This window comes from Ochotona princeps, chromosome 9 (genome assembly GCF_030435755.1).
Source record: "Ochotona princeps isolate mOchPri1 chromosome 9, mOchPri1.hap1, whole genome shotgun sequence".
Classification (NCBI taxonomy): domain Eukaryota; kingdom Metazoa; phylum Chordata; class Mammalia; order Lagomorpha; family Ochotonidae; genus Ochotona; species Ochotona princeps.
In genome coordinates this window covers 40,563,233-40,589,529 of record NC_080840.1, presented here as the reverse complement: position 1 = coordinate 40,589,529, position 26,297 = coordinate 40,563,233, and the positions used below count along the sequence as shown (strand labels likewise).

The 26,297-nt window shown below is 39.0% G+C and overlaps 1 protein-coding gene across 5 annotated transcripts in view; it reads left to right on the top strand.

Moving 5' to 3' along the window:
- PCMTD1 (protein-L-isoaspartate (D-aspartate) O-methyltransferase domain containing 1) overlaps nucleotides 1-26,297 on the top strand; it is a 63,476-nt gene that overhangs the window by 15,707 nt on the left and 21,472 nt on the right. For 2 of the 5 annotated variants that reach the window (XM_058668624.1, XM_012925626.2), the window contains exon 2: nucleotides 26,027-26,129. Coding sequence is in view for 2 of the 5 variants with exons in the window: in XM_004580602.4 (XP_004580659.1) it covers nucleotides 11,873-12,179; nucleotides 26,027-26,129 (410 nt within the window). In the remaining 3 variants the exon portion in view is untranslated. Of the gene's footprint in view, nucleotides 1-10,266; nucleotides 10,440-11,748; nucleotides 12,180-26,026; nucleotides 26,130-26,297 lie in introns of those variants that run through there. The other 3 variants (XM_058668623.1, XM_004580602.4, XM_058668625.1) reach the window with 3 other exon arrangements.

Sequence of the window (26,297 nt, the reverse complement as noted above, 5' to 3'; positions counted from 1 at the left end):
CAGCCAGGGCTCAAACTAGCCATATGGGATGTCTGCACTGCAGATCATTGATTAGTCTGTTATGTCACCGCACTGGCCCTCTAGTTCTGTTTCTTTTTCTTTTTTTTTTTTTTTTTTTTTTAAGATTTATTTATTTTTATTGGAAAGTCAGATATACAGAGAGGAGGAGAGACAGAGAGGAAGATCTTCCATCCGATGATTCACTCCCCAAGTGACCACAACGGCCGGCGCTGCGCTGATCCTCCATAGATGGAGTCTTCATAGTTGTTGCAATTTCTGGTGTGTAAGTGAGTGATCAAGTTTTACCTGTTAAATAAAGATATCATCAAAAGTAATGTTTGTGCTAAGCACTTAGAAAGATAAGTAATTAAATATAAGGTAAGACTGTTTTTGAAATTTTTTTGTTGACAGAGCATTTAGCATGTTAAAGTATACTATTAATAAAACTAATTTTACTCTTGCAATTTGGCAATAATTATAGTTTTGATGAGCAGTACAATTAACATGAAATAATCCTTTGTATGTTTAAAAGTTTCTGAATGTGTTCTACCAATTTGAAAATAATTTCAAAGTAATTTTCTTGAAATATGCTAGTCATTTGAACAAAGACTGTGGTGAAGCCATGCTTTGAAATACTGTCTGTAGCCTGCCTGTGTCCTACTCAACTTACTGGACCAGTGGTGAAGCTGTGTTAAATGCAGCCTGCAGGGTAACTACATTAGAGTTCAGCAAGCTTTTACAAGCATTTTGCTTGCTCAGTTTGGGTAGTGTTTGCCATTTGAGTTTACTGTAGACTCATGGACTCATTGATGGAAATTTGATTGTTTAAATCCTATCACTTACTTTAATGCTCAAGCATTGTTATGATAATGACAATGACAGTTCTTTTTGAAAGAGTTATATAAATTTTCTGTGGATCATTAGCAAAAGTAATAGATTTTTTTTTTCAGTAAATGGAATGATGCAGCATTTTTGTTTCAAAAGGGTTTTTCTGGGGTCTCAGTCTTCCACTTGTGGGTTCTGTCTGTTGTAGTTTGTTACTTTTGATAATGTGAATTAATAATTACTCCATGGCATAAGATTTTTTAGTAAGATTAAAGTGTTGCTGTATTACATGGAAAATGTAGAACAAAGAATTTATTTTCATTTATATGATAAAAATAATGCTTTCTGTCTTGCCTCTATTCTTTTGTGTTATGAAATTACATGAGTTGGTGTTAAAACACTTAGGAAACTTACTTATGGTATATTATTGCTTTTTTGATTTTTGAAAAATATTTGAGAGGCTGAGATAGAGGGATTCAGCTTCCGTCCTCCAGTACACTCAGAGTGCTCCTAAAGCTGCGACTGGGTAGGTCGAAACCTTGGGAGCTGCTAGACCTCTACCGGAGTCTCCCATGTGGGTGGCAGCATCCAAATACTGTGGGCTTAGCAGTCAGTCAAATGGGAAGTGGAGTAGAGCGTTGAAACCTAGCACTCTGAGATCTAGTCCAGGCATCTCAAGTGTCATCTGACTGCTGTGGCGAAAGTCCATCCTAGTGCTTTGTTTTACACAGCCTTTAGTAGTGTCCATTCACGGATAGAGTGCATGTCTTGAACTTTGTGAAGATGCCATCTCGTAAGGCTAAAACTCTTTAATTAACCTACCTTCATTCTTTGTGTAGTGAATAAGCATGTGACAGCTTAATATGCTGCACCACATACATGCCCCAAGTGTTGGAAATTACTTAAAGTTGTTAGGGAGATAATTTTATTTAATGACCCAGTTTTGTGGATTTTAAAAGAAATAAATAAAACCAGACATGATAATGCCTTAAAATCCCACAGTGTGACAAGGCCTGTAGCTGCATCCCACAGTGTGTCACTAATGGAAACAGTGTTTTTTGATGTGATTTGATTTGGTTCATTTTATGACATCCCAGTGGAAGAGGATAGATGAAAATCATGTGAAGTGATGTGTGGCCCCCAGTTGTGCATTTATGCTTCAAAATATTCTTTACGTTTGAGTGCTCTTTGTGAATATATAATGTTTCAAACAAACCCAACTTCAAAAGCCAGACCCAAGAGGAGGTAAAAGTGTATTTGCTTTTCTTTTATGATTCCCTGTTGATTTCAATACATCCTACTATACATTGTCATTTAGCAAGCATATTTTGGTTTAGATTTTATTCCCGTGTAAAGAAAAGCTAAGCAACTATTTTTTTAAAAGTTTTTCTAGGTTGTACATGCTACAAGGATGTTAAAGAAGATAAATGTTAAGGATGGTTCATATGGTGCTTCCTATATTTCTGGAAAATGAAGAGATTGTTAAACATTAATCTGCTACTCTGAGGCAGCTATTCCTGAGATTGATTTTGTTCATGTAAAGATACATGGAACCATTGCGTACTGGCAGTGTTTGTACTGTGTAGTTAGGGTAGTGTTTAGGCGTGCATGTATATTTATCAGTACAGGCCTGAAGAGATCATACATTGAAATTTTTTGTAAGAGAGAGACGTTTTTGAGGTGCAGGAAGTCCTGTAACTATAAAAAATTTCAGCTTCAGCTGCTTCATCCTGCCCTTTTAAAATTTTCTATTTCTTTGTCAATTCATCGAGCTGCTCCCTGCTGTTTCTTCATCTTTGTGTTCACACTGTTCTCAAGCCTGGGAGGGTAAGAACATTAAAAGGATGAAGGGGGTGTGGGGACTATTTCTGTGAATAGAGGTCTTAAAATTTGACAGATATCAAAATGTATGCTTCTAAGAAAACCTTTTCTTGCTTCAGCTGGAAATGTTGAAGTACAGGGGATGGGGAAGGAGACCAACGGTTTTAGATTTTGAGGTGCTTTAGCAGTTGAATTGATATGATGATGAGATGAAAATGCCAGAATCCAAGGAACTATAGAAGAAAACAATGTACTTTCCCTTTGTTGCAGTCACTGGGTTTGTTCAAATGTGGAAGGACTTCCCGAAGCAGACAAGTGGAACTTCCTCCCGGTGTCTTATCCCTTAGCGAGTCCTGAAGTAAGGACTTACTAGCTGCTTGCCCAGACCGTATGACTGCTATGAATATATTAAATGTGACATTGTTTTTGTCTTCTGTGAGTTTATAGTTTGAGCAAAAAGATGTGTGAAGCCAGAGACAACTGTACAAGACAGTTAATTTTTGCTAGATTATGTAACAACTGCTCCCCTTCAACGGGGAAGAAAGTACAAGAGTAGGTGTTTGCTGCTGCTGAGGTGCAACTTAAATTCCGTAAGAGGATGGATGTCGGCGTGTTGCCCGAGTCCAGGTAAGGAGCCGGCCTTATGAAATGCCTGGCGAGTGTAGGAGGACAGCTGCCTAGCCATCTGGAAGCAAAGCCGTTTGTTCTGACTTGAAGTCGATTTTTTATTAATCTTTAGTGGTCAGTCCAGCTCTGTGCCTTTTCTTTCAACCTCCCCTGTCCCCTTAGCTGCTTTTTAGTAATCTCAGCTCAGAAGCAAAGAGTAAACAGAGAGACAAACTTGCTGGCTGTATAGTTTCAAGCAAGTTAATTTGTGGTCTTCAATTCCGTATTTATAAAATGGGAATACTATTAAGTATGTCATTAGTCTGTGAAGATGAAGATGAATAGTGTACTGCATTTGAAGTTTGCAATACTAAAGTGTCCGGTAAATACTTTCTTTCACTTGTGTGGCTATAGTCACATTCTAAACTTCATTTTCAAGGACAAAGTGGGTGAGAAAACTGCTTCTTAAATTTGATGAAATTATCGCTTAATGACCTTTGTAAGCAAGAACTACAGAACAAGTCAAGAAGTAAAAGAACAGTAATAAAATGAGTGAAGGATGCACATGGTCACACCTAAATTGACTAAAAGAAGATAATGTGAAATAATGACAACAAAGTGTCTGCTGTGCTTTGGGCATAAACTGGGCTAATAGGCCTGACACACTGGGTTTCTATTGTGTTTAGCTACTCATGCGGTCTCTGAACTTTATTTTGGAGGAACATTAGAGCACAGTGCTAGGCATATAAGGTAGAAGGCACATGAGAAATTGCCCTAATTTGTTATTGTTGCTAAAAAATAAATTAGGGTTTATGTTTTCATTGGCTTTTGTCACCATAACGAAACACCTGAGATATTTGAGGTAGAGGTTTGTTCAGTTTAGCTTTGGAAGTTCAAATTCTAAATGTCATGGTGAATGCTTTAGCTCTGGCAAGCGGCCAAGGGCACAGTGTGGGCAGCAAAAGGCTGCTAGTGTGAGCCAGAAAGCCCAGAAAGAGGAAAGAAGAAAGAGACAGACTGGATGGGGTCCCATAGTCCCCTACCTTCCAGTAGTGTCAACCTGGGGCCTACCCTTTAATGGGTGGACCACTGTGGGGAACATTGTTTGAATTATTGCAGTGTTTGGCATTGACTATAGAGTTAAGTGATTAGTGAACTTTAGGCTGTTTTCTTTCTTTCACTTTTCTTTACTGATAGATCATCATTTCCTTTAGCCCTAATATTAAGAGTAATTTTTTTTCAGGTAGATAGTATTTCTGTTGTCAGTAAGCAACCAGCACCACTTACACGACACAGGACCAAAACACAGGCATCATAGTCAGAAGTTAGAAATAATTCAAGACTTTTTGCATAGCCTATTAAGTAAGGACCTAATTGTGAACAGTATTTTTTTTTTTTTATTTTGTCTCCAAGTGGAAAACAACTATGGTTCATGACTGCAGTAAGAACTTGAAGAACAGGAGGAACATTCTTTGTTCACGTTCTAGCATTGTGTCTTTTCCTTTAAATAACTGATCTGCTCTCTAGAGCTGGAGGAACTCTGTCCCCAGCATGCAGAGAAAGGAGCAGCAAGCAGCAATTGGCTGCTTCCCCTGGGTGCTAGGAGAGGAGGAAAGTGAGTCAGCATTCATTCTGTTTTCCTCCCACTTTGCTACATCTGTCTGCCATCTGTCTGCTTCCCACCTCCTTTGACTTGTCAGCATTTAGTCCTAGACAATTGCTTAAAAGACCCGGTGATACTGAACAAGGCCTTCAGGGGTTGTTCCCAGAACCAAGTAGTCTTAAGCCATAAATACAAAATCTGGAGAATAGCAAGAAGTGTTTGCAACACTTCATAAATCATTCAGGTGTGCATATATAAATGTATCCTTTGTTTTCTAACTGCCACCACCTACACCGCCACCCCTGCCTGTACTGTGAACTCCACGGAGAAAATGCCAAGGAGTGAAGTTGTGTCTTGAGTAAATACAGTGACTTTCTTCTCAGCATTCACTGCTTAAGCTGCTCAGTTCTTTATTCTGACAATTTCCTGCCTGTTTAATTTTCTCTAAAATTTCTTATTTCGCTTTTGCTGTTTACCAACTTGAATATTCCTATAATTATTTCTTTGTTGAAGAAAAATGACAGGAGTGGGATAATAAAAGTTGTGATCAAAACAATTAAAGTGCTGTGACATGGATGGCTGTTCTTAGATAAATTAAAATATTCAGATGCAAGTTTGAAATGCAGGAAAATTAGACGTATGGATAATCTTAGGAAGCCTAGAATGTAGCCTTTTCAGTTCCTGGCTGAGGAAATTAGATTCATGAGGTTTGCCAGATCTGTATAGGAAAGTTATCTTTGGGGGGAGGGACCAGTGTGGAGACCTAATAACCCAATCCTCCACCTGCAAATGCTGGCATGCCTAATGAGTGCCAGTTCATATCCAGGCTGCTGCACTTCCTATACAGCTCCCTGTTTGTGGTCTGGGAAAGCCCAAGTCCTCGAGACCCTGCACCTGCGTCGGTGACCTAGAAGTGACTCCTGAATTTGGATTGGCTGAGCTGTAGCTATTTTGACCATTTGGGGAGTGTATCAGTGGATGAAAGATCTTTCTGTCTTTTTCTCTCTAAATCTGCCTTCCCAATAAAAAATAAATAAATCTGAAAAAAAAAAGTAAGTTACCCTAAGGACTTCAGTTAGATCTTGATCTTTCTTTTTGTTTTGTAGATCTTAATTTATTAGAAAAGCAGATTTACAGAGATGGAAAGACAGAGAAAGAGATCTTCCGAGTGCTGGTTCACTGCCCAAATGGCTGCAATGACTGGAGCTGAACCTATCTAAAGTCAGGAGCCTCCTCACTGGGACTCCTGCTGCTGCTTTCACAGGCCATAAGCAGGGAGCAGGATCAGAGTGGAGCATCATGGGACACAAACCAGCATCCATGTGGGATGCCAATACTGCAGGCCTAGGCTTAGTCTTCTTCGCCACAATACCAGTTCCTGCCTTTTTTTTTTCTGAATATTTTATTTATTTAGAAGAGTTACAGAATGTGTGTGAGAGAGAGAGAGATCAATCTTCCATCTGCTGGTTCAGTTCCAAAATGGCCTCAATGATAGGAGCTGAGCCAGTCTGAAACCAGGCACCCTGAGCCTCTTCTGGATTTTCTACATGGGTGCAGTGGTCTGAGCAGTTGGTTTTCCCAGGCACAGTAGCAGGGAGCTGGATAGGAAAGAGAGCACCTGGAACTTGACAGTTGTGGAATGCTGGTATCACAAATGGAGCTATGCCACAGCAGTGGTCCAATTTGATGACTTGGTCTGTGATACTTTTTCATGACTGAGGTGGGATTAGCTTAGAATTGGTAAATGGCAGACATTTTCATCACTTTCATGACCTGGTGCTGTGCTGGCACTGTAAAAAAATGTTTCTGTTTTCACCTACTTCAAAGGCAAGTGACCACCACACACACACACACACACACCAAAGAGAGAGAGAGAGAGAGAGAGAGAGAGAGAGATAGAGAGAGAAATAGTAGTCTTCCCTATGCTTGTTCACCCTTCGAATGCTCACAATAGGCAGGAACGTGCCAGGAGCATGGAACTCTGTCCTGTTCTTCTGCAAGCTTGACCTGTGCACAGGCACCAGTGCCATCACCTGCTGCTTCCTAGAATGCATTAATGGGGAGTTGGATGGGATGTGGAATGCCTGAGAGCTGAACTTGCATTCCTGTATGAGATACACGCATTCCAGTCAGCGATTTAACCCGGTGCACAATCCCACCCTGTGCTGTCTTTTCAATAACATTTCCTGCATTCTCTTAAAAGTGATGTATATTTCAACTTAGGGATCATTATTAGCAAAATACTGTTTTACTAAGGGCTTTAATTTACTAACTCCCCAGGCTTTCTTTAGTAAAAATCTTAAACAGTAGATCCAGTATACCAGTGTTGTGTTAAAAATATGAGTGTAAATGGTCAGTTAATAATAACAAAGACTTCGAATGCTAGGATTATGAAGGCTTTTCTTCAGAGTTTCCATAAGGCCAAAATGTTTTATAATTAAAGCAGACAACATTATACAAATGTAATTTATAATAATCTAGGTTTTCCTCAGTTTTTAGAAGTAACACGTATGATAAAATGAACTGTATCTTTGAAGTTCTGTGGTGTAAATTACTATGTGTTGATTTTCCTCTTTTTGTTCCTTGTGTTTTTGCCTTAGACTGTTTTGTTAAATGTGTTTTTATTTCTTAGGAAATTATTCCCGATGTGTTTTTTTTAATTGTACTTTTGATCTGTATATGTAACTCCCTTCATTTTACCTTTGCTTCTATTTTTGTTCAATCATATGTATCCAGTTGGAAAAGTGAGGTACCACAGGCCTTGTAACCAAATGATGAAGGCTCTGACTTGCTCACACTCCTGAGGGAGCTCAGGCCGTCAGCTCTGTTGTAAGGCAGGGACTGCCATCTCGGGTTCTTGCGTTTATCTTTACTGGCATACAGCCTTTACCCTCACTGCCTCCCAAACACAAGTCAAGTATTACAGTGTATTCTCCTTCTTCCACCAGAGTTTTAATTTTTCATTGATAACCTGTTTATCTTTTCAAACTTTGCATGTAATTGGCAATTATATGTGTTTCTGTCCTACAGTGTGCTATTTTAATGTGTACTAACAACAACAATTGATCAAATCACTGATTTAGTCAGACCAGAAAGGCCCTGTTGAAAAATAAAATAGTTTTACTACAGTCATGTTTCTTTTTTGTATTTAACTGAAACTTTGTACTTTTTGACACCTCTTTCCCACTACTCCCTTTCCCAGACTTGGATAACATCATTCTCTCTAATTATATGGATTCAGCTTTCTTAGAATTCCACATATCGGGGGCCCAATGTGACAGAGTAACGGTTAAGGTCCTTGCCTTTAACCCGCCAGGATCCCATATTGGCGCCAGTTCTAATCCCAGCAGCTCCACTTCCCACCCAGCTCCCTGCATGTGGCCTGGGAAAGCAGTGGAGGACGGCCCAAAGCCTTGGGACCCTGCACCCGCATTGGAGACCCGGAAGAGGTTCCTGGTTCCCGGCTTCGGATTGGCGCAGCACTGGCCGTTGCAGCCACTTGGGGAGTGATTCATTGGACGGAAGATCTTCCTCTCTGTCTCTCCTCTCTGTACATCTGCCTTTCCAATAAAATAAATAATAAAATCTTAAAACAGAAAGAATTCCACATATCAGGATCATGCAGTATTTCTTTTTCCATGCCTGGCTTATTTTACTTAACATAATGTCCTGCAGATTCATCCATGTTGTTGCAAGTGGTTTTTCCCTTTTTAAAACTTAATATTTCACTATATACATTCACTGAATATCTCCATATCTAGACAGATAACATATCTATATATTTGTATAGATATATAAATTGATAACATTATCCTAATTCATTTATTTGAGGACAAACATCTTGATTGCTTCTATGTCCTTGGCAGATGAGACCAGAGCTACAAATGAACATGGGAGTTCAAATGTCTTAACATACATTTCAATTTCTTTGAATATATACACAGAAATTGGAGTTAGTAAATCTTTTTTGTAAGATTTATTTATTTTTATTGCAAATCCAGATATACAGAGAGAAGGAGAGTCAGAGAGGAAGATCTTCTGTCCGATGATTCACTCCCCAAGTGACCACAATGGCCAGTGCTGCACCAATCCAAAGCCAGGAGCCCAGATCCTCTTCCAGGTCTCCCACATGGGTGCAGGGCCCCAAGGCTTTGGGCTGTCCTTGACTGCCCTCCCAGGCCACAAGCAGGGAGCTGGATGGGAAGTGGAGCTGCTGGGATTAGAACCAGTGTCCATATGGAATCCTGGCGCGTTCAAAGTGAGGACTTTAGCCATTAGGCCACGGCACTGGGCCTGGAGGTAGTAAATCTTATGATAATTTATTTTTGCTTTTGTGTAGAATGTTCTCCATCATGGCTGTACTGATTTACGTTGCTACCAACAATGTACACGTTCACTCTTTATCACCTCTTTGCCAGCATTATCTTTCATCTTTTTTATTAAAACAATTCTAACAGGTGGAAAGTGGGTCTCATTGTTTTAATTTGCATTTCCGTTGATACTTAGTGATGGGTTTTCTCAAAATACTCTTATTCACCATTTGTTTTGAGGGTGTTATCTTTAGCTCCTTTACCCATGTTGATTTGATTACTTGTTGTTGTGATACATGAGTTCCTTTAATAATTTAGATCTTAATCCCTTATATTTTCAGATACTTTTCTGTGTTGTCTCCATTTCTATATTTAATGTTTCTTTATTTTAACGAGTGATCTTCTATCTGCTGGTCCACTTCCCAAATGGCTGCAAAGATTGAAGTTGCATGAGGCTAAAGCCAAGAGCCAGGAAGTTCATTGAGCCTCCCATATACAAGGCAGGGCCCCAGGCTAGCACTTGGCATCCTCTGCTGCCTTCCTGGTTGCATTGACAGGAAGCTGGAGCAGAGGTGGAACAGCTGAGACTTGACTAATGCCCATATAAAATGCCAGTATTGCAGGTGGTGGCTTTATGTAGCTGTACCACAACACTGGCCCCTGCTATATGCTTTGGATGAATTGGCCCCATTAATGTAATATACCTTCTCTACTTCTTTTGATAGTTTTGACAGAAAATCTATTTTATCTTAATATCACCAAACTGGCTCCTTCCTACTTACCTGGAATCATTTTCTGTCCTTTTTGTGTATTGTGAAGATTAGTGTCAGTCTATTGTAGACAAATTGTCACATCTTGTTTTTTATACATTCAACTGCTTTGTGTCTTGGAGAATTTACTCCATTAGCATTTGAAATATCGTGTGGTAGATAAGGACTTTTGTGATTTTTGTTGTCATTATTCTTCCAATCTTGGTGACTTTCTTTGAGACTTCTATTTTTGTAGTTGTAAATCTACTGGTTTTTTTTGTGTGTGTGTTGTGTTTTTGTTTTTGTTTTGTTGTTGAGATTTGCCAAAAGCCTAACCAGGTCAGTGTACCAATATTTCTTCTGCTTAGAAAATTTGTATCAGCAATCACAGGAAAGGACAAAGGAACCTAGACAAAGACAGGGTGAGAGGCTGTGGGAGGGCAGTTGCAGAAATACCGTGAGCTCCTTGATGCCATGCTTATAATAACTCCAAGGACACTGGAGATTTTGATTGCTTTTCTTAAGGTCAAGAGTTGGTATATAGCTTGCCAGTGTGGGATGTTGTAACTCTTATTTTTGGCATTGTATATTCCAGTTCTTACTTTTCCTGATTTATATGTTAAGAACTTTAGATGCAGATTTACTCAGTAACTACCATTGAATATAACTTAAATCGTGTGTTCGTTATTTTATATTGAAAATTTTTGTTTAAATGTTGAGTTCTAAAGAAGTTCAGTGTGTGTATGTGTGTTTGTGTGAGAGAGAGAGAGAAAGAGAGAGACAGAGAGAGAGAGAGAGAGAGAGAGAGACAGAGAGAGGTGTTTCAGTGTTTAGGTTACTAGAGTTAATAAAACTTTTGGCCTTTGTAAGTGTTGTGGCATAGCAAGTAGACTAAGCTGCTGGTTGGGATGCCCACAACATATATCGGAGTCCTAGGTGGAACCTGGTGCTGGTTCTACTTCTGATCCAGCTTCCCGCTGAAGCACACCTGGAAAGCAGTGCTGCCCATTGTGAATCAATCTGATGGAGTTCCGTCACCTGACTTCCACCTTCAGTAGCCTTGCAGCCTTTGGGACTGAATCAGCAAATGGAAAATTACTGTTTGTTTATGTCATTCTCTCATCTAAATGCATCTCAAAACAAGCAAACTAATTAACTTGTGGCCTCATTTATCAGAACAAGGTTTATCAGACAAAATAATCTTTTATGTTTGGGCATTTATATATTAAGCTTGTAGGTCTGTTCTGTTTGTTTTTGGATTTTGTTTTCAACATTAGGTTAATACTATTCTTGGCATTAATATTCTAAGTTTATTTAGTGTATTTAATAGTTATTGCTGCTTATGAAAAACTAAGTCATTCAGCTACCTATTTGTTCAACTAGAATTATTGTACTACAAAGACCATGTAGGTTAATGATTAAGAGCGTGGTTTTTAATCTGAAGTTCCTGGGGCTGATTGCTAGCTGTGTCATGTTCCAGGGCAGCATAGTCCAATATGGTGACCACGAGGCACGTGTGGCTGTGGAACACTCAAAGGGTGGCATGGTTGATTATCTGAATTTTAAGTTGTTGCCATAATGTGCCTCATATTACAGCTGATTTACTTCTCTGGACCCAGTTTCATCATCTGTACACGAGATTACATTTAAGCTACATTTTGCGGTTTTATTTGTGTATTATAAATTGATATACATAAAGGTTTAACACAATACCTGGAGGAGATGTGCTTGAGAAGTAGTAGTTAATGATCACAACATGTTTATTTAATGAGCTGGTATTATTCTATTTTGAGTATTAATTTAAACCTGTTTATTTTTTATTCTTTCCTTTCAGGATTAACTTATATTTGGAAATCAAGTGCAATATTAAAAGGAAAGCAAACCTCACTGCATTGTTGGAAGCCATTTCTACTAATTATTTTAGATTTTAAAGTTTATGATTTGATTTGAATACTATCATGGGAGGAGCTGTGAGTGCTGGGGAAGATAATGATGACCTAATTGATAACTTAAAAGAAGCTCAGTATATCCGCACTGAAAGAGTGGAGCAAGCCTTCAGAGCGATTGATCGTGGAGATTATTATCTGGAAGGCTACAGAGACAATGCTTATAAAGACTTAGCCTGGAAGCATGGAAACATACACTTGTCAGCACCTTGCATTTATTCTGAAGTTATGGAGGCATTGAAACTTCAACCAGGATTGTCTTTTCTTAACCTGGGAAGTGGAACCGGATATTTAAGTACAATGGTGGGCTTAATTTTAGGTAATTTTATTTTTTGTAAAATTCTATTTTAAAAACTAAGATGAATTTGTATTACTTTTTATGCTTATGGGTTTTGTAATATTGTATAAATATGTTTGGATGTGTATATTCAGTGTGATTTTCTTCCTTACCTGAGTAGAAACGCAAAGGAGCAGTAGTCTTTTCATTGCAGGTGTGACCCTCATAGTTACTTAGTTCCTACATGTGGACATAACTAGCCTATACAACTGTTTTCAGTCATTTTTCCTGCTGCAAGTCAGTTGTCTGTTGTTAAAACTGGGCAGCTGGTGGGCAAGAAACAAAGGAATGTTACATTTAATCTATTCCATGGTTACATTGTATGTGCTGACATATAGGTGTAATGTTGGATGGCTAAAGGTGCCCCCATTTTAAATAGTGAGTGTACTGTTTCCTTTGGACATGAGTTTGTAAAACGTAGAAGTGTGGGGGTGGTCGGGCAAATGGAGGGATTAGAGAAGGACACAGTAGAGGGAAATGTATGTTCATCAAACTGTCAGCGTAGTACTGAGTGTGTACTCTGCCAGGCATTTACCTGACGTGAGTATAGAGAAAAAGGACAAAGGGCTTTGTTTGTTTGTTTGTGTTTGACCAGGGCTTTGTTTGTTTGTTTGTTTGTTTGTGTTTGATCCACCGCCCCCCTTTGAGTTTGTGGGGCATTTATGAAGGCTCAGTAATTGTTTAAATCACTTTACATGTAATAACTAACTCAGTGTTCCCAGTGTACATTATTAAGCATTACATAGGCAAGTAAATGGAGGTGTGGAGAATAATTCAGTTGGAGTTAACATACCTACAAAGTGACAGCTTGAAAATACAGGATATGGGTACAAAAAGAATGAATGGAGAAAATCTACTGTAAGACAATTACCTTGGTTGGAAGGCAACAACCCTGAAGTTTACTACATCTTTCGGTACCACCAGTGACTTTACCTCACACTGCTTTGTGTCACGTGTGATTGTAGGACCTTAAGGCCCAGGTCACTAACTCCTGCCATTGAGTTCCCAAACTACTAAACGAAGAAAACCCACCACTCTCATATATTGTTATAGATGCCCTAGATGAAGTATATTCACACATTTTGGGAATGAAGCTGATACAAAATTCATTCTGAAGTGATGAGGATTTTTTTTTTTCAAGATTTATTCATTTTTTATTACAGCCAGATATACACAGAGGAGGAGAGACAGAGAGGAAGATCTTCCGTCTGATGATTCACTCCCCAAGAGAGCCGCAACGGGCCGATGCGCGCCAATCCGAAGCCGGGAACCTGGAACCTCCTCCGGGTCCCCCACACGGGTGCAGGGTCCCAATGCATTGGGCCGTCCTCGACTGCTTTCCCAGGCCACAAGCAGGGAGCTGGATGGGAAGTGGAGCTGCTGGGTTTAGAACCGGCGCCCATATGGGATCCCGGGGCTTTCAAGGCGAGGACTTTAGCCGCTAGGCTACGCCGCCGGGCCCATGATGAGGATTTTTAAATAAGGAATGAAGATTATCTTTTCTAGAAGATAACTATTCCACTGTGCCCAGATGTTCTAATTTATCACTGTTGTCTTGGTATTATTGATGCCCTTCTCATTCCCAAAGGTGTACCAATTTGGGTCACCACATAATGTGATTTTAAGACTTTTCCAGCCTTGCAGTTCCCCTTTTTTGAACAATACCTAGCTTCTTTATTCAATGCGTTGTAAAATCTGTAATTGCTTCATTGAAAAAGGAATATTGGAACTTTGGTTCCACAACTGGCTTGGCCTTGGATGCATAGTACCTGTAGTGGTGGTCTTTTGGCATTGCAGTTACAATCCTGCAGGAAACACAGAATGCCCAATTTGTGGCTTGCCTCTGCTCTGATTCAGTTTCATGCCAGGGTGCACCCATGGAGCCAGTAAAGTGATGACTCAAGCATTAGAGTCTCTGCCACCCACTTGAGAGACATGGTTTGAGATCCAGACTCATGGCTTTGGCTTGACCTAGTCCTGGCTGTGCTGGATATTTCCACAGGGAAGTGATGAATGGAAGATATTTTTCTCCATCTTTTTCTCTTTGACTCTGTTTTAATTGAAATAGAAATAAAAATAAATTGTAGCAAAATACAACTGTCTCTATCTGAGAAGATCCAGCCAAAGGCAGAGTGGGGTAATGTGTGTCATAATTTACAACCTTGCTAGTATCAAGTTAGCATTCCCAGGATTCTTGCCCACTCACAGTTCTCAAGAGGTAAGAGACCTGTGGCCAGATGCATTTGTAGGCAGGCTTCGAGTCTAACTGTTGTTTGGATACTGCTTATTCAAATTGTGAGCAACATGTGGAGATAGATCCTTGTGTAAATGATCCACAGTGCCCTCGATATTTTCATCATGTCAAGGGCTCCAAGCAGTCATTTGTCTTTGGTTTATGTGCATGACCATGGCCCCAAATGAATATCTAATGGAAAGGAGAGCTGTACTGTAGTCTTAGATGTGCAGGATCGCACACAGATGAAGTCCTGGGATAGGACCAGAAGTCAATGTGGTACAGCATGCCAAGCTGTCACTTATGGTGCTGGCACTCCATATGATATTAACACTGCTGTAAGTTTGGTTGTTCTACTTCCAGTGCAGCCTCTTGCCAAAGCAGCGGAAGATGGACCTAGGGCTGCGCCCTTGTACCTGCATGGGAGACGGAGTTTCTGGCTCCAGCCTCCCTTGCACCTGCATGGGAGACAGATAGAGTTTCTGGCTCCAGCCTCCCTTGCACCTGCATGGGAGACAGATAGAGTTTCTGGCTGCAGCCTCCCTTGCACCTGCATGGGAGACAGATAGAGTTTCTGGCTCCAGCCTGGCCCAGCCATGACCATTTAGGATATTTGGGGAAAGAATCAGCAGATAGAATATTATCTGTTTCCTTTCCTGTCTCTTTGTGACTATTTCAAATAAATAAATGCATTTTTTAAAATTTTGTGGTACAATTTCATATAGACTGGAATCCCCCCCCCCAGCTCCCACCCCCTGACGGATTTTCACCATGTTGCTACAATAGTATAGTCAATACATGCATTTTTTAAAGGAGAAATATGCATTTGACAAGAAAGGTAAAACATTCAGAATGGCAAAAAGAATGGCCCAAAAAACTGATTACAGCTAATTTTGAATCTGCCAGCCTTTCTGGAAGCCTCATCTTCCCGCCAGCCTGTGTTTGGTTAGTGTTCTCGTGTTTTTATTCAAGGGAAAGAATACATTTTTGAAAACCGCTTAGAACTCGATCCGAGGAAGGATGCCTCTGATTTTTTGAGTGCAGTGAGTCAGATTGGACGGCACTGCTTCATGGTGACCTTGTCTACTGAGGCTTTCTTACTTTCACGACTCTAAGCCTTTCTGTCCCACTTCCATGATGGCAACGGGAGGTGCTTGCTAATTGGTGGGTCCTGTCTCAGTACATACTGAGAGTTTAATATGGAGGAATCCAGACTGGCAAGGGACCACAGGTAACACAGAGAAGGGAGATGCTCCCTGGACTATCCCACCTCCCTTTACAGCAGCACATGGGCTGTGATCCATGAGCTTTTGTTGTTCAGTGAGAAGTTAGACTTTTCTGTAGGAAATTTTTTATGGTTAAGCTACTTTTGAGGAAGTTACTTGTAAGTTTGATTTAACCTCATGGAGAATGAATTGTTTTGGTTCCTAAGATGTCTCAGACATCCTTTTAAAATTTATTTTAATTTCTTTTAAAGGTAAAGTGATTGAGATTTTCCATCTGCTTGTTCACTTCTCAGTTTGCTTGCAGTAGCCAGACCGCAGCCAGGAACCAGGAACTCAATCTAAACCTCCTACTTGGGTGGTGGCAGTGTAGGCATTGCCTGTTGTTTCCCAGAGTGAGCATTAACAGGAAGCCAGACTCTAGTGGAGTCAGAACTCGAACCCAGACACTGCAGTGAGCGTCCCTAGTCCTAAGCGCTGCAGCAAGAACCCATCTCAAAACATCCTAAATTTCAAATTGAAAATATTGTGTTCACCTCTTTTCATAATTAATCTTTTTCTTAATGGATTCATTTTTCAGTTAATATTGTGTTCTTATTCTTAGGTAACTTTTTTGCAAAAGAGTGTGGGGAAAAAAGTGATGCTCCAAAACCTGTACTTTACAAAATGGAATTAAATGTTCGATAATCTCTTTCAGATTCAAGTGCAGATGATGCTTTTCATTTGCTGCTGTTGCTTAGGTTATGGATTCATTCTCGTTTTGTTAAATAACATATAAAACGAACAGGCTTATAAAGTGATCATGGTGATATAGCATATTTTACTACTGTTTGGTTTGCCTGCATCCCGTATTGGAGCACTGGTTCTCTGGCTACTCTGCTTTTGTTCCAGCTCCTCCCAGTGCACTTGAGAATCAGTAGATCATGGCTCAAGTGCATGGGAGAGCAGCACAGAGTTCCTGGCTCCTAGCTCTGGCCTGGCCCAACCCTGGCTGTTGTAGACATTTGTGTGAGCCGGCTGAACATTCTGTCACTCTACTTTTGAAGTAAAAATACATAAACAAATCCTGAGGAAAACAGGCTCCTTTTAAAACCAAGAATATGTCACTTCATTCACTTTATGACTCTTGGTCTCTTAGCTAATTCCTAAATAGGAGTCACTCTGAGGAGACTGGCCAAGTCATTATAGCACTGTGGGTGCTGACATATTGGCACTAGGCCTTGCGTCCTATGGGTGAAGCAGTTTTCCTGTCAGAAACTTATTAGAAATATCCAAGAATACCTGCAGCTGTTATATTTTCCAAGAGGACTGATCAGTTTAACTTCAGTACTTTAGAAAGTTAATAAAAGTTATTTAGAAGGATGTTTATTAATGATACAGTTTGAGATCTGTGGATATAGTCTTTAAAACATTCAACAAAGTAAGTTTTATCTCTTAGCTCTATTTTTTTTAAAGATTTATTTATTTTTATTGCCAAATCAGATATATACAGAGAGAAGGAGAGACAGAAATATCTTCCGTCCGATGATTCATCCCCACAAATGACTGCAACGGCTGGTGCTGTGCCAATCCAAAGCCAGGAGCCCAGATCCTCTTTGGGTCTCCCACGCAGGTGCAGGGCCCCAAGGCTTTGGGCCATCCTCTACTGCTTTCCCAGGCCACAAGCAGGGAGCTGGATGGGAGGTGGAGCTGCCGGGATTAGAACCTGCGCCATATGGGATCCTGGCGCGTTCAAGGCAAGGACTTTAGCCGTTGGCCATGGCCCTGGGCCCAGTTTTATTTTTTTTTCCCCATGAACTTTTTAAAGTAACTTTGCTGCCATCATGTTTGCTATTATCTTTCAGTGAGCAAAGCAGGATTTAATAAGGATATTAAAGATGGGAACCTGTGCAGCATCAGGAGCAGGACGGGAGGGGGCGGGGGCTCCAAGAAAGGAAAGACCCCTATTTTCTGTAAGGATAGGACGTGGGTTTTTAGCTAACCTGTATTGCCTTCTACTTCAGGCGCTAATGGTTTCTCTCTTTCATGAACAGAAAGGCTTAGTCCCCCTCCCTCTGCCTAAATGATTGACATACCATATAATTTACATATTTTTAAGAATGTAGTTCAGTTACGTTTAGTAAATGTATGGAACTGGACACACAAGCTAAATTGTATCTACCCCAATCTCCTCCGTAGCCCTAGCACCCAGGCATTTCCTTTTTCTAGTCATTTGCCCTTCCTGGACATCTCATAGAAATCCCTTGCCACGCTCTGCTCAGGCTCACTGCTCTGGTGGGTTATGGCAACACCTGTGATGCCAGCCTCAGTAGCATTCTGTACACAGACCTGCTTAGGATACACCATTTTTCTTCTAAAATAATCACACTTTATGCACTTGACTAAACTCCTCAACATTTAAGCTGCCATTTCTCAGTCCCAAACTACCATGCATCCTTTTGTTTTGTACTTTAACTCTGTGTAGAGGTGCCAGCATTGTTCTGGTTCTCACTTTTTCTCACTTGTAGTAATTATAGGGTAGAAATCATTATTCAGTCTTCCGCATTCTGCTACCCAGTGTTTTTTTTTTCTGGTGGTATTTCCCCATTCTGTTTTAGAAGATGCAAGAAAATTTCTCCAATGATAAGAAGTGGTAAATCATTTTTTTGGTATCCGAGTCCGTATTTTTTTTTAAAATTATTTTACTTGAAAATCTGAGTTACAGAAAAAGGGAGGGGCAGAGATCCTCCTCCTGATTCATTTCCCAGATGGCTGCAACAGCTAGAACTGGGCTGGTCCAACGCTAGGAGCCTAGTGCTTCTAGTGGGTCTCCCATGTGGATGCAAGAGCCCAAGGGCTTGGGCCAGCATGTACTGCTTTCACAGGCCGTTAACAGGGAGCAGAATTAGAAGTGGAGGAGCCAAGAACTTGGACCAGCCCCCATATAAGATGCTGGTGCAGCGGATGGAGGATTACCTTGCTATGCCACTGCTCCAGTGCCCTTGAGTTTATATCTTTAGACTCTCTCTGACCTAGATTGTCTTTGTGGCAAATACTGCAAATTATGTCTTTGAGAATTAATCTATTTAAAATTTACTTATAATCTTCAAATCCACACTAAATACAGTGATCATTTGTGAACTTGTACAGAGGAATGAAAAATTTGAGTCGCCTTTCATTCTGCTTCCTGGCTGAGGTAGAAGAGCACAAGTGTGCTCTGCCTTCTTGCCTCACACGGACAAAGTCACAGGATAGAAATGAAAGGCACCAGGGCAGTACTTCGAGTCGACAAGATTTGAATCCAAATCTGGCATCAGTTCATGGTAGACTCAGCCAAGTCTCTAGCTTCTTAAACTCATTTTATCTTTTGTAAAATAAAAACAGACTACCAGAATGAGCTTTTAGTGTTAAATCCAATCTTTTTGAAATAGGCTGTAGCTCCATTCAGGTCTGTCGCATGGGCCCCTGCAGTAGTCACCGCCGCCTCCCAGAGTGTGCATTAGCAAAAAGGTGGAGTGGGGAGTAGATCTGAGACCCAGAAATTCAAAAATGTTTCTGTTGGGTGTGGGTGTCCCACTGTAGCTTAACTACTATGCCAAATCCATTCCCTGAATCTGTTTTATGATGTATAAAATAACTTTTGACCCTTTGTCTCCTAACGTTAGCACTGGCACCCACTGAATTGCTTTGTTCTGTGATAGAGTCTTCAGGCTGGTGTGGCTGTTGGACTGAGAGCCTCAGAGTACAGCCAGAGGTGGACTACAATCAGCAGGGCTGCTTGGCTTTCTGGAGCTTTTGGTGCCCTTCCCTCTGGGTTTGGCTCCCACAAGTCTAGCCCACGAAGCCTCCAGCATCCTTGGCTTTCAAGGATTCCTTTTGTTGGCTTTCAGATCTCTTTGTATTGCATTGAAAATGCTTTCTTTGTCCTGTTTGGAAAACATCTTTGGCTTTATTAGGCTGAATGAAGGCTGGATCTTTCTTTTGTCTCCAAGTAAACTCCATATGGAGGGGGATTTGGATTTTTGGCTTCCAAGATCTGTCTGCTGAGCTGTAGACACATTTGATCTTCCAAGATGCACTCACAAGGTGGATTCTTAATATATGGTGCTAGCTTCTCCAGTGTCCTTTTCTGTCCTTTTCAGTCCTTTTCTGTTTTCTCTCACAGGAGACAAAGTTCTTCCATGTTTTCTTTTCTTGGTAAAAGTTACTTTTTTTTCTTATGAATTAATTACCCAAGGTAGGAACTTGAACTTTGGTGTTTCTAACTTTATTTTGTGAAATTGGTTATATAATCACAGTGCAGAGGTGTCAGTTGGCATGTCTGGAAATATTGTCCTCTCCTTTTCTGTGCTATCCAGTTGCCTCCCTGTTTAGCAGCAACTGTACGGAATCCTGAGACACCCCGGTTTTCTCATAATACTCATGATGTTTATATGAATAATAGTTGAGCTAAGGTCAGAAGCTTTTTGAGGAATAAAAGGAAGCTCTTACTGTGTTTTAAAATACTTCCATTAAGTAGTTAAAATTCAAAAGTTAATTTTGAGTCGAATGTGATTATCTGAGATTTACTCCAGTTGGAAAGCTATATTACCTATTAACAGATAAAATAGATCCAATCATGTGCTTTTGTTTTTGCTAATGTATTGTATTTTAAAATCAAGATGTAAGGATGTCTGTTTTGTACATATCATTTGCCTTACTTCCTGGTTGTAACCCTTCTAAGTTTGAGACCATAGCTACCTTAAGACCCTCTGTCAGCTCCTGGGTATACACAGTATTAGTGTATCCAACTAATCCTCTACCCTTGGAATTGTGCATCATGTTTCTGAACTAAAAGAATCATGTTGTAGCTGTAACTGCTGCTCCTCATTTAGTTGAGTGAATAAAATAAACATTATGCTGGCCTGTCTGTCTTTGGGTACTTAGCATAAAACTTGCACTGGGATGAAAAAGCTGATGAAAATAGCCTCCAGGGAAAATTATCGTCTCAAAATGAAATTTGGATCAAGATCTGAAACTTTATATTAGCTTTTTAAACTATTCAATATGACATTATAGTTAAATACATTTGTTTCAGTTTATTGAATTTACTTTGATAGAAAGTCTCTATTGTAACATTCCAGTGTACTAAAGAGGTATGCTAGAACATTATAAAAGGGATTTTTTTCAAGTCACAAGTTGCTCTGAACATATTAGACACGAAGATTAGCAGCCCATGAGATGGATACATAATAATGAACTGAGTGTTCCATCTGTTCTTGATATTTGAACATTTAAGCATAATTTACTTAGCCAAGAGTCCGTTCTTTGTCATTGTTAGAACCAAAGCTTTACAGTCTTATGTAAACGTATTTCTGAGACTCATGTGTAGTAAGAGTGCAGCCTTTACATACCTGTAGGGAGAGAGTCCTGGGAAGTGCAGTTTATTTTTGTAAATCCTAGCACTTGTTTCATGAGTATTGTTGTATTCCTTTCCTAAGGCTGCACAGGAAGCAGAAGTGATTGATCTTGTTGATTTCAGAATGGAAATCCTGTGGCATGACTCAGAAAAAATTTTGATAATTTCTTGAATATAACGTTTTCGTTGTGATAATAGCATTTTAACAAGTGACTGTTCTTTTGAGAGAGTTCTGTTAATATCAGGTTAATGGTTATGTAACTGCTGATTCCTTTTGCTTTCTTGCTTTATGTACCTTTGGACTGTTTGTCCACATTATACTGTATTCAGAGAAAAAGTAAAAGCTATTCCTGTGTACATTTTACCTTTTGTTGTCCTTCAACTGTTACTTGCAGATTTTCCCACAGATGCCTTATCTTACAAAGCTAGAATTAATAACAAAATGTAGCTTACTGAAAGATATTTTTGCATGCCTCTTACTGTAATTTCATGGAACTAAATAACTGATTCACCGACTCCCTCTTGTGGTAGATACTTAGCATAGCCACCATATTCATATGTATTAGCTGTTGGTATTCCCTTACCAGTGAAAATAGAGTCGAATAATTCAAAGTTACTTTTAAAAATAATTTATTTCGATTGGAAAGGCAGATTTACAGAGAAGAGAGAAAAAGAGAAAGAGAGCATGCTTGATTGATTGATTCTATTTGCTGGTTCACTCCCCAAGTGGTCCCAATGACCAGAGCTTAGCTGATCTCAAGTCAGAAGCTTACTGCAGGTCTTCTACTTGGGTGCAGGGACCCAAGGACTTAAGCCACCTCCGCTGACCCTCTACGCCATAAGCAGGGGCCTGGAGTGAAAATGGAACAGCTGGAACTAGAACTGGCACACATATGGGATGCTGACATAGGCACAATTTTAGTTTCTTATGCCAGGTTGCTGGCCACTAAAGCAGATTTTCAAAATATTTTTGATTGAGTTTCATAACAATTAGCAATTTGGCCAGTCCTGCTGAATCCCAGCAACATGTTAGTGTTACCTGAGCTCCTGGGCCACACCTGGAAAGTCAAATATAATTTAATTTTAAGACTCCAAGTTTTTTTTCAAGATCTATTTTTAAATTTTTATTGGAAAGTTAGATTTACAGAGAGAAGGAGAGACAGAAAGATCTTCCATCTGCTGATTCACTCCCCAAGTGGCTGCATTGGGTGCAGGATCCTAAGGGTTTGGGCTGTCCTCCACTGTTTTCCCACGCCAGAAGCAGGGAGCTGGAAGGGAAGTGGAGCAGCTGGAATTCAAACTGGCATCCATATGGGATCCTGATGAATTCAAGGAGAGGACTTTAGCCACTAAGCTGTTGTACTAGGCCCCAAGATTGCTTTTATAGCCAATTTTGAAGGCATATTACAATATGTATCACTGTCTTGTTAATCATCTTGGATTTTGCCGTGTGTCAGGCACATAACTTGCCCATGATTTATGTAATTTTCCACAGGGACACATTTTATACAGTAAGAATGGTCTCTGGTCTCAGATTACAAAGCGCTTGGTAGGATGAACTGGGAGTGGAAGCCCAGACATCTGACCTTAAATTTATTTTCTTACCACATTGTACTGTTTCACGTTGGCAAAGTCCTTAACCATAGAGGGATCTTGAATGATTTCATCTCTAGAGCTGCTCTAGTTTTTTTTTTTTTTTTTTTTTTTGAAGTAGTTTTTGCCTGTAGTTGTGTTCTGGAACTCAACCTTACCCAGTGTGCTAGTGACACAGTGAACTTAGTTGAAACTTAAGTTGAAGCTCACCTCCGGGTGATCTCCACTCCTTCAACACCAGACTTTGAAACTGTGGAACTTTACAAGAAGCCAACATAGATGTCAATAAGAAATATAGGTATTCCGTAGACACTTGATGCTGAAACCTAATAATTATTGATGGTTTATGTATAAGCTCTGGTTATAGACAAATTGGATGACAAATTGCCTAGATTAGATCCAATTTTGAAAGAAGATCTCTAGCTTTTATTATAGTGGAATTTTATTATATTTGCTATTACTCTAAACAGTTTTTTTCAACTTTAAAAATTATTTCTAATACACAGTATACATAGATACTTCCAATAACAGTGTTTTTTTTTAATGAACTTTGATTTCTGTATCTTTCTGCTTTCTCTTTAAATATTTATGGTGGTTGTCAATTATGAGTATTTTCTTTTTTAAAACATGTTATAAACAGCAAGTCCTTGTTTAATGGAAAAATCTTTTTTCATATTGGTGAATTTAAAATAATGCTGGAATCCATTGAATGTGAAAGTCAGATATGTACTTCATTTGGTTTGGAAACCTCAGCTTTTGACAATAGCTTGATCTTTTTTCCCTATTGATAACCTATACTTTCTCTTAGAGACACATGTTCTGTTAGTTATTTGTTTTATTTATCTGCACATTTATGCTCATTTTTCATCGCTTACGCTGATCCATTGTTTTTTGATTGAATGAATTATACATGTATATGATTAAAATACTTTAGATTCCCTTCCTCAGAAGCCATTATGTGTATCTTTTCAGGTTAACTCTTCTTTATTCTGTTTAATACAAATATCACACGAGTTGTAATAATATGCCTTGAACCACATTTTATTCATATGGTTGATATTGTTCTAGTTTTATATCCTAAATAAATATTAGTTACATTGCCATTTAAATTTTGCCTTTTGTTAATGTTTTTCTTTTTAATGTTTCAGTGTTATGACTCTTCAGATGAATAAGTAATGATAAAAGTATGCCTTTGTATTATTTTAAAACTAAACAAATCCATCTAAAAATCATAAGTGGTATTATTAGTAGATTAACATGTAGTGTACATGCATATTTGTTTTATGAAACAGATCTTTTATATGTTACTGCAGTTATTTTTCATTATTTAGTTATCTATGTTAGGGTCGTTTAAGAAACGAAGTTCTGTGAAGAAACCTTAAGCAGTTTTCTTAAGCTCTGAACCTTATTTCCAGAATTTGCCCATTTACCTTTGGAAAATAAGCAAAAAAGGAGGAAAAAGAAAAGAGACCTGTGTCATCTATAAGTAAGGACAGAGAAGCACGTACCTCTTGATTTAGAACTTTGAAAGTGCAGGCTTCTTTTAAGGAAGTTTGAAATGTGGAATAGAAGCCTTGATTTCTATGTTTGGTACCATTAGTATTTGGTCTTACGCCAGAACTCTGTCATTATTGACCTTCACTGATCTCTGTGCAATCCTAGTTTTCATTTTTTGTAAAAATGATTAATTAGTATAACTGGATCATTAATGGGTAATGGGAATGTAAAATTTTGTCTGATAGGTTTGTATTCAGGGGATAACCTTCAAAGGCCCGAAGAGAGATAGAATTCATTTCATAGACTGGTCTCTTATTGTGTACTTAATGCTAAATTACTGTAATTCAGTTGGAATTTTTTTTAACAAACTTTATTTGGTTATTCCAAGAGTTTTGTGTTTACTACTGTGGAAATCCAAGCTCTTAAAATATTCAGGTTCAATACTGTATTAAAGAGTTATGTTACCATGTGTCCTAAGTTTATTTTTTGACAATTTTAAATGACATTTTCATTTTACTTTGTTTATGTATAGTAATAAGGAGTGATAAGAAGTCATAAGTGATTTGGGACTGAGTGTTTAGATTAACAGTTTGTGAGTACCAGAAGCAAGAGGAGATGCATTTAAAGTTTTATTCATCAGTGGAATTTGTTTTTAAGAAGTGAAAACATTACAAAGTTAGTTAATTCTATTGATTGTGGTTTAATCAAGTAACTTTAAATGAATCTCCCGATCCGAATATATAGTTTCAAATAGAATCAGACTTGAAAAATAAATACTCATCCTGCATAATAAGATAGGAATATATACTTATCTTATTTTGGTTTAAAGATCGTTATCTGTATATTTTGGTTAAAATTTCATATGTACTTTCAAACCACAAACATTTTCCTGTGCCCTTTGTACCTTCAGAGATGGTGATTTATGACACTCATTTTTTGGTGGTGGTTGTTGTTAGGGTACCTCGTGGTTGGTAGAAACAGCTCCAATAAACACTGCATTTTTTTAATGACATTGGGAAGAAGCGCACGCAGGCGCACATGCACACACTCCACTTTTCCTGGGATACTAACCTCCAACTTGAGATGTCATAAGGAAAACCTAGTTAGCTCAATTTCAGCAGTTGGAAAGGAGCTAGCTTAACCTAAAGATGGTACGTTATTTTTGTGTAGGTCATGGACGAGGCAGTAGTAGCCTTAGTTTTTATATTCTCGTTGCACTGGATAACAGGGTGGGGAAAAGTACAAGAGTGGGAGTTGAGAAACTTCTCTCTTGTTCCCCCTTTTCTGGGTCTCTAGTTGCATGTAAAAAGCACCAGTGGGAAATGTGAAGAATGGTGAAGCTCCAGACTTAATCGCAGAGCCAGTGACTGATGGCCATGTTCTGGACGCTGGCAAGTCCCAGAGGCATAGGGTGTGATCTTGGCTCTCTAGGAATTTCACAGTTACTGGTTAGGGATGGGGATGCTGGAGATATATAACTCATATCTGTGGCTTCAGGGATCTCGCAATTATTGAACTTTGGCAAATGACAATTGAGAAAAATAAAAAAACTTATTCTTTGATTTCATTTCATATTTAAATATATATATATATTAGCAGTCACACCCTACTGGATAAAACAGTTCCCTGGAGAAAACTGTAGTTGAGTTCAACCTATGTACTGTCACAATTTTTTGCTTATAAACTCAAGTAGCTTTGTGTGTGCATGTGTGTATATTTTTCCCTTATATTAGAAATGGAAGTATCTATTTAATTTTTAAATCTGTGGCTAGTAGGTATTTGTCAAAAGCAAGCCCTCTTAATTTAAATGCTCCTGTGATAGATAAGTGAGCAGAAATAAAAAAAAAATACTCTGTGTGAAGATCATATTATTGATGTTCTCATGAAAATGCTGCTACGATTGCAGGTCCTTTTGGAGTAAATCATGGGATTGAGCTTCATTCAGATGTGGTGGAGTATGCCAAGGAAAAACTGGAGAGCTTCATCAAAAACAGTGATAGCTTTGATAAGTAAGTATTCCTATCTGCAGTTTCCATTTGAAAGCATTTAGTAAGTAGATATGCATAACATGTCTGTTCTTGAACGTGCTAGCTTATGATTAATCTCAAATTGCTCAGTTGAATACTACCCAACAAATCAGCGTATTATAAAATCAATGGGAGAAAAAATTCAATTAT